General features: G+C 34.7%; 2 protein-coding genes across 2 annotated transcripts; both read right to left on the reverse strand.

Moving 5' to 3' along the window:
• On the reverse strand, positions 1-1,694 carry LOC143547642 (ubiquitin-NEDD8-like protein RUB2). Its single transcript, XM_077039022.1, has 3 exons — positions 1,503-1,694; positions 995-1,254; positions 1-276 (listed from the first exon to the last, which is right to left on the reverse strand). Exons 1-3 carry the CDS (start codon positions 1,593-1,595, stop codon positions 165-167), a joined length of 465 nt encoding a protein of 154 aa, XP_076895137.1. The 5' UTR covers positions 1,596-1,694; the 3' UTR covers positions 1-164.
• A 3,776-nt stretch (positions 1,695-5,470) lies between these two features.
• On the reverse strand, positions 5,471-8,867 carry LOC143547643 (large ribosomal subunit protein uL1c-like). Its single transcript, XM_077039023.1, has 7 exons — positions 8,535-8,867; positions 6,977-7,156; positions 6,826-6,880; positions 6,540-6,667; positions 6,081-6,164; positions 5,894-6,019; positions 5,471-5,812 (listed from the first exon to the last, which is right to left on the reverse strand). Exons 1-7 carry the CDS (start codon positions 8,865-8,867, stop codon positions 5,684-5,686), a joined length of 1,035 nt encoding a protein of 344 aa, XP_076895138.1. The 3' UTR covers positions 5,471-5,683.
• Positions 8,868-9,190: the final 323 nt, after the last annotated feature.

The raw sequence follows: 9,190 nt of genomic DNA on the forward strand, positions 1-9,190 counted from the left end.
AAAAAAACAAAAAAGATTAAAAAAGGCATAATCGAAGTACAAAGATGGTCAAAGAGGAGAATAAGATAAAACCATAAGGAATATCATCATAGAGTGTGAGAGCTCAATTATGTAATAGTTTGATATGCCATAGCTCTCAATGTCATCTTTTTTTAACTCAAAGATTACCAACAACCGCCTCGTAAGGCAAGAACCAGATGCAGTACAGAACCCCCTTCAATGTTGTAATCCTTTGCTGTTTTGTCATCTGCCAGCTGTTTCCCAGCATATATCAACCTGCAACACCATTCACAACATTTATTTCAAATCAATTCAAGATCATGAATAGAGCTGTAAATGAACCAAACGTTACGTGATCACAAACTGTTAAGAGTTCATTTCTTTTCTTTCATTTAATAAACTGGTGAACATGAACAAGGAATTTTCTTCAATCAACTAAATGAGCAAACGCGAACAGAGGCCATGTTCGTTCAATCGTGTATCGTGTTCGTTAATGCTCAATAAGGTGTTCGTTGACGTCCGTTTATGTTGATTAGTGTTTGTTTGTTTATTATTGTTCATTAAAGGCTTTTTTAGATTTTTTTTAAATGACTTTTCTAATCTTATCATATAGATTTAAGCTTTTAAACAAAAAATACATATGAGGTGTTCGTCGACGTCCGTTCATGATAGTTAAAGTTTGTTCATTAAAGGTTTTTTTTTGGATTTTTTTTAAATGACTTTTCTAATCTTATCATATAGATTTAGACTTTAAACAAAAATACATTTATCGAGTATTATATGATAAGTTAAATCATATATAAGTTATATGTAAATTAACATATAAGTTAGCCAAGTCTTATAAAACACTATTTGTGTTCATGAACCGTTCATGAACAAGAAATTTCGTTTGGTAAGGTGTTGGTGAAACGTTCGTTTGAACACAAGCAAAGCCTAGTTCAGTCCGGTTCGTTTGCAAGCCCTAATCATAAACTCAAATACACGAAAACCAAACCTTTGCTGCACAGGAGGGATTCCTTCCTTCTCTTCAACTCTTTCCTTGATTCGATCAATTGTATCGGTGGGCTCAATATCAATCTCAATTTCCTTGCCAGTAAGAGTCTTGACCTTGATCATAGTTCCACCTCTCAATCTGAGAACCAGATGAAGCGTTGACTCTTTCTGGATATTGTAATCAGCAAGTGTTCTTCCATCCTCCAACTGCTTTCCAGCAAAAATCAACCTCTGTTGATCCGGCGGAATACCCTCTTTGTCCTGCAAATTCATTCCAAAACCCTAAATTTAACAAAACCCACATAGTATTGCAACCTGATTTATACACAATTTAACCTAATTAAGCAAAACCCACATCATATTCATCTGGGTGTAACCTAATTTATACAAAATCTAACTTAATTTCAGAAAATCAAGTAAAATATGCGCATACGAAGCAAAATCTACTAATAAACGTTCCATTAGCAAAATAAAATACAATAATTGAAGAAGTGAATGAAAAGGGTAACCTGGATCTTGGCTTTGACATTGTCGATGGTGTCGCTTGACTCGACTTCGAGAGTGATGGTCTTGCCGGTTAGGGTTTTCACGAATATCTGCATCTTTGTGGTGTGTTTGCTGGTAATGGATTTTGATTATTTTGTTTTGATGGGTGGTATGTATGTATGTATATATGGGGGTTTATAAGAGGTTCGTGAACCCGGACGCTGCGTTTAAACAACGCGGGCCGTGGGTGGACTCATTTTTAGCAGGATTGGCTTTGCTGTTCAAAAGGGGGTTGCGGCGCAACTTGTTGCCCGTTTGCCTGTCGCTTTATTGTAATCGTTTTATAGTAAATTATATAAAACTTCATGAGTTTATTCTTAAGATTATCATTATCACATTATGACCGAATAGGTTTTTTTCTTTTTTCTTTTTTCTTTTTTTTAAAAGAATAAAGTGCTACTCGGGTAATCAAATGGTAAAAAGGTGACTACAAATGTCCGTAATTGCAGACAGCGCTGCATAGCCCAAGCCTATCATCTCCAGTTTCGAGGGAGATCTGTCGCTCAAGGCTCACTATGGTAAAACCTTATTGGAATTGAATTCGAACTTGAAACTTTAGAGTCTCTAGCTTAAGTCTTCACTTCTTCTTCTATGTCAATTGAACTAAAGCTCATCGACACTTTGTTTGAAAGAGTTAACACGATAGTACCATTAAATAGAATATAATATAGATTGTTTATGTGAGAAAAGTTAAAATGCAAAAGGAGACAAAAAGAAGTGTAAGAATGATTTGTAGTCACACAAAAAACTCTAAAAAATAATAAAAAAAGTCATAACTAAAAAAAAAAGAAATAAAAAACGAAAAAATTTAAAAAAACCAAAGTGTCCCCCCTCCCCCGGTCATCCTCGTTCCAAAAAAAGACATCGAAAAGACACAATGTCGAGAAAAAAAGACACAATGCCGAAAATAAACAAACAACACAATGATAAATAAAAAAAGACACAATATATCGCAAAATATAACACAATGCCAAACAAAATATAACACAATATTAAATAATATAACGCAATATCAAGAAAAAAAGACACAATGTCAAGGATAATAGACACAATAAAAAATGAAATAAACAAAAAACACAATGATAAATAAAAAAGACACAATGATCATTATTTTCAACATTGTGTCTTTATCGAGTGTTTTTTTTTTTTTTTTTTTTTTTTTTTTTTTTTTTTTTTGTGAACGAGGAAGACGGTGGAAACATTTTTATGTTTTTATTGTTTTTTTTTGTTTTTTTATTAAATTTGAGTTATGATTTTTTTTATTAATTTTTTTATTATTTTTCTTTAGGGTTTTTTTTAGTAACTACAAATTTTTTTAAATTTGTGTTACGCCAGAGAGTTCTGCTCTTGTAGTGGCACAATGGCTGTCAAGTGGCAGTCGGCGGTATGGTTTCTTGCGGGAACGCCCAAGCCAAACTCTGAAGCCAGCGTGGACCCTGAGACAACATAGTTTGGCTATAGTGGTGCATCGGGCTCTCCAAATTTGAAGAGCGCAATAGCCTAAATATAAGAAAGTCGTCGTTCTAAAAAAATCATTTCCATCCTTGTTATTCGTAGAATAACTTAACCTAACTTAACCCTTAATATTATTATGTTGGTTAGATATTGTTTTTGTTGTGGAAATTTGATTTATGATGTTTACTTGTTTAGTGATGAATACTTAAAAGTAAAATGATAATTTATACCAAATAAATTTATGCTATTTTATAACAACCTTAAAAGGTTTCTAGAATTTCAGAGGTAGTTATCAAAAATCAAAGTTAAGCTAACTTTTAAAGATTCAAACATGTCGACTAAAATATTAAGATATTAGTCAGGTGAGAGTATATCTATCTCGTATATCTTGCAAATATATTTTCTTTCACACCTAGGGATGGTGAGAGTATGGTGCTGTTTGTTTTTCCTCAAAAGCTCTTCCTGACCACTTTTGTCTGCACTGAGAAGAGGGCGTGCAGACGTTGGGCTCTGCAGTGCGTTTGTTTTTCCGAAGACGTTTCATTAAAAAACGTCTGCGCGCCCTCTTCTCCCAGAAGTCTTGTACATGTGACTTCTCACATCTTCTCCACTTCTTCTTCTTTGTTCCTTCATCATCAGACACTTCACTCGTAATACATGAGGGGGAAATTGTGTAACTTATTCCATCGACAATACAAATAAAGAACCATGGACGCCCAATTGAAACCCTAGTCACCGAGAAGCAGATATCGGGATGGCCGTCTTCAACGTGGTACAGAAGCGGCGGAGAGCCGCCATCGCCGACCGTAAGCGAGCGGCGCACGGTGACCCTCTTACCGGAAAGCTGAAACATAAGCCCCAAAACACCACTATTTCCGGCAAGCGTAAGCGTAAGCTCATGAAGAAATGGCGCCGGGTATTATTCTTTCATTCACTATTTATGTATTATTAATTCATTATTACCATGTTTAAATTAGCTTGTTGAACTGAATAATCTACTGAACAGGACCAGAAGGAAGCTATGGAAAAGGGGCTTATAACCATGGAAGATATCGAGATGGCTGTTGCTGATGGTATCAATCAATCTCTCACTTTTTATATATCATTGATTTTAAATATGTTCATTGCAGACACATATTTGGTTCATGAACACAAGCTTCTAGTAGTAGTGGTAGAAAATAGACCAGGCAATTTAATCCCAGAATCAACTTAAGTAGGCCTGTATATGAACCGAACATTTGATGAAACTTTTGTTAGGATATTCGTTTATTTAACAAATGAACAAAAAATTGCTCATTTAGTTAAAAAACAAACAGTCTTCTTCTTACAGTCTGCAGATGTTTGGTCCACCTCTTCTGCTGCAGATGCCTGCAGATATGGTCCGCAGACTGCAGATGTTTTAACTCTGAAAAAACAAACAGCACCTATATCTATCTCGTATATCTTGGAACTCCAACTCCTTTACATTATCATCATATCACATTTTTCTTATCATTTTATCTCAAAATCATAGAAATGCATTCATCAAATCATTCCAACCATCCCAAAACTTTTCAATAATTAATTCAAATGAATACTATTAAAATTAAATAATAACAATAATAATAGTTCTCCTCATTTACATAATTATTATACTGGATATTGTTAACTTTTTATATTAAAATGATTTCGGAATAACCGGCATCACTCCACTAGCCCTCCCAATTTTCACTCGATACCATGTGGATCGGGTGGTTTTCGCCATCGGTATCACATCAAAAGTCATCTAATCCCGGTTGATACTTGCTCCTTTCCAATGCCTTTATAGTTTATACAGAAAAGTTTAAATAGTTATGCTTTAAAACTTGGTGCCTTATATGGTTTATCATGAATATAGAGTAAAATTGTAGAAAGTAGAAACAAAATCGTTCTTTTTCTTAAAAAAAAAGACAAACAAGTTCTTAAAATCTAGTCCTAAAATTCACCTAGCATTCAATTTTTGTGACTCAGGACTACTTTGACAAGAAGAAACAGTTGATAGTCATACTACTAGTCCACTAGGTTATAATGACTAAAAAAACTATCGGCAATCGCCTCTTAATCTATTTAAAACTAGCCAGGGACATGATATAAAAGTTGTCTTCACTACAGCCATTAATTCAAGATGCATCAATTGACCATCAGGAGAAAGAATTTAAAAATATGGGCTGGAAAGTGATTATTTTTTAAATTCTTATTGCACACGGAATTTATAATTCGAAATTCTTATTGAATAATATTTAATAAATTAAAACATTAAAATAAATGATCTTAGCTAACGCAATCTAAAATTCCATCACATGGACCTATCAAAGAGACAAAGGAGTATCCAAAATATTCTTATTATTATTATTATTAATTTATTATCCGGTGGAGTATGTTGTCATGCTTCACTCTAGAATATTTTCATTCATCCTTTGAATGAAGCCATTGTAATCACTTAACTTAGATTAACGTATCATACAAATACCCAGATCTTTAAACCAAAATAACATCATACAAATGTTTTCTTGAACCAACATAAAAAAGAAAAATACACTAATCAGACAACCTTGATCCAAGAAACACCTTCCCTTGTTTCGACCATGATATACTGCACCACCTCATCTTCCAAGAACACATCTTTAGAAGCTAATTTACATCTATGGTTTACATTCTTTAAACAACCATTCTACTGAAGCTTAAATTCAAGCATGTCCTTTATGTCTAACCGGATCGAGGGCCCCATTGACGAACATATATGCGCACTTTTCCAGTACACTCCTTTCGCCCCAGTCGGCTTGTTTGTTTCCACAGATTTCTGCCATATTAACAAACCGATCATGAAATGAATCATGTTTACAAAAAATCCCGATGCATTACAAACAAGCATGAGGCTTACCACTGCAGCGAGAAGGTTTATTAGTAGATCTTCTTCTGAGAAATTTGCCTTCCCGAATGGCAAGTGAACGATTCCTGTTTTGTCTGCTCGGAATTCAACTTTTCCCTTCTTAAATTCCTCTATGGTCTGTCAAGTAATATATTATGGTCGATGGTCAATGAATGTACGCATGCATGTATGTATATACCTGAGGAATATTGGTTGTCACGGTCCCGGCTTTTGGGTTCGGCATAAGTCCTCGGGGTCCCAAGATCTTCCCCAAACTGGCAACCTGATCAACAAATAATCGTTACCAGAACTTAATAACAACTATGGGCAGCATTAATTTATATAATATGGGGTGGGATCAGGTACAAATAAGTTTTAAAGTGAAAACTATGCGAAGTGAAGAGAAAAGAAAACACATGGTGGCAAAATCGTGATTACTCTATAGCTACAACAAAATGCAAGTATGATAATAATTACACTAGAGTTTACAACTAGCGTAATTATTATTACTCTACTTGTGTTTTGTTGTATATTCAAAGTAATTACTATTTTGCCACCGCGTGGACTTTTTTCTTCACTTAGCACAGTTTGCACGTTAAGTTTCATTCGTATCTGATACAAACACTACTATATAATAAGATATAAAGTAAAGTAAAACCTTAGGCATCATATCAGGAGTTGCAACAAGTTTGTCAAATTCCATGAACCCTCCTTTAATTTGTTCTATCAAGTCCTCTCCACCAACAATATCTGCTCCCGCATTTTTTGCTTCATCAATCTTTTCGCCTGTGGATTTTAAAATCCATAAATTAATACTACAAGATCATATCTAGTGGCTAGAAAAGAACTTGTCTATTAAGACAAAATTATATCATAACTAAATGAGTTATAAATAAAACCCAAAACATAATTATTTTTGTGTCATGTCAAAAACTGTCACAAACCTTGAGTCAAAACAGCCACCCTAATAACCTGCCCAGTGCCTTTAGGCAAATTCACCTACAATACAACATCCAAATAATCATAAACTGCTACAAGGCGTAACATATTATATATCAGTATATCAAACTACAATTTAAGTATATTGTAACTCACTGTTGCTCTCAGTTGCTGATCATTATATTTTGGGTCGATGTTAAGACGAAAATGTGCTTCTGCACTTTCATTAAACTTTGTGCTCGACATTTGTTTCAGCAATGACACCGCAGTTTTCACATCATATTCTTTCTTATTCTCCCTCAGCTTTTGAACCTCCAAAAACCTCTTTGACCTAGTCTGACAAACCCAAATTGCACAAAAGACCCATAAATATGCAACTAACTACATAAACTGTCAAATAACCAAAAGGCGAATACATTTCCATCATCAATAACATCCCCATGCCAACTGATAACATTAGTCCGGCTCAGGCTCAATTATTGGCTTAGGCCCGTATAAGGCACATGCACCTTCCCAGTTGGCTAACTGAGATTGCAATTTGGCTCTACATTTGCAGGGGTGTGCATGAAACCAAAAAACGATCCCAAAACAAAAACCGACGGTTTGGTTTTATGCATTCATAAAAACCAAACTTTTGATTCGCTTTCGGTTTTGCATGTAAGTTGTAACTAAAACCAAACTGAACTTATACACTTTGATTTTTTTTTAAATTCTAAGTAATTTATAATCCTTTTGTGAAATTAGCAATATCGATTAATAGTCAGGCAAAAATTGGGGGGGGGGGGGGGGGTGAGAGGTACGGTTTGATCTAGAAGGGGTGGTAGCATTTGATTTTGTTTACATTTAGTCCTGGTTTTTAATTTCTTGTTGCTTAAGTTTGGGGTGTCTATATAAACCCTTTTATATTTTATGTTTTTAATCAAGTCAATAACAAACGAAAAGAGCCTATCAAGTTTTTGATCAAACTTGAACGTGCTCTCGTTTTTGTGGGCTCCCGGTTTAACAACTTCAACCCAAACATTTTAGCCCAAATTTATAATAAACAGTTAACTAACAAAAAAATTTAGACCAAAATTCATTATTATTGGCTAACTATTTTCTTTACCCAAAATTTTCAAACCCAAATAGCAAAACCGAAAACATCTAAAGTAAACCGAACCCAAACAAAAAAAAAGAGAAAACTAGGGCTATAAGCGAACAGTTTATTAACCGTTCGGCGGGAAGTTCATTTACGTTCATTTGTCTAATAAATGAGCAAACATGAACGGAGGTTGTGCTCGTGAATATTCGGTAATGTGTTCAATGGTGTTTGTTTATGTTCATCAGGTAAATGTTTTATATTTTTATAATAGTTTACTTGTAATAACCAACCTAGCATTTAAATATTATAATTTTATTGTTCGTGTACATTTCGTTTCATTAAAGGTTTGTTTTATAATGTCTTGATTTTAACTAACAACAAATTTAACTTTTGATTCGTTGATGTTAACATAATAAAACGTCAATTGGAGGATGATTATGTTAATGATTATTGTTATCTAAACGAACAAACATGAGCAAGGCTTCGTTCGGTTGGTTTGGTTCAATTACAGCCCTACCCGAAACCGAAGGGTTTTCAAAAACACCAAAACTAACAAAAACTCACTTGCACACTAACAATTAAATAAAAACAATCAGAACCAAATAATAACAATTAACACACACGCATAAATACCCTGTCTCTCTTAAGCGGCAACGCAGCTTTCCCTTTCTTAGGCTTAGTAGCTACCGGAGGCGCCGCCGTAGCAACGCTGCCGGCGGCAGCATCCTCATCAACATCTTCTTCACCCAATTCAGCTTCAGCCGCCACCGCAGAAACCAAAAATGGGGAATTTTTAGAAGAATTAAAAGTGAGAAATCCTGATTTCAAAGTGGTGCATTCTGATTGTAAGGCCAATAATTTGATTTTGGGGTTGGGTTTGAAGGTGAAAGATGAAATTAAGGATGATTTGGGTTCTTGGGGAAGATGGATGGATGATAGAGTGAGTGTAGCTGAAGTGGAAGCCATTGTTTATTTTGCTTTACTGGGTTTGGTTTGGTTTGGCTTATGATTTGTGTGTTCTATCCATACACTAGTATGCCATAAAGATGAAGAGGATGATGATAAGGCATTTTGGGTTGGTTTTCAGGTTTTATCCCTGAAGTTGTCATTTGTACACAAATGTACCCTCTTCTATTGGGCCAGACTTGAGCCCAGTTGGACTACTTTAAGTAACCTAGCTAAGCTCATATTGTATTCCTAAGGTGCACAAATCGGGTATTTGCAAGAACCGAAACCATGAAGGAAATCGTTTCAGGTATGATTAACAAAAGTCAATAACCGGTTTTGGT

Source organism: Bidens hawaiensis, unplaced genomic scaffold (genome assembly GCF_021521415.1).
Source record: "Bidens hawaiensis isolate Kalapana, Puna unplaced genomic scaffold, B.hawaiensis_p1.1 tig00014774_1, whole genome shotgun sequence".
NCBI lineage: Eukaryota > Viridiplantae > Streptophyta > Magnoliopsida > Asterales > Asteraceae > Bidens > Bidens hawaiensis.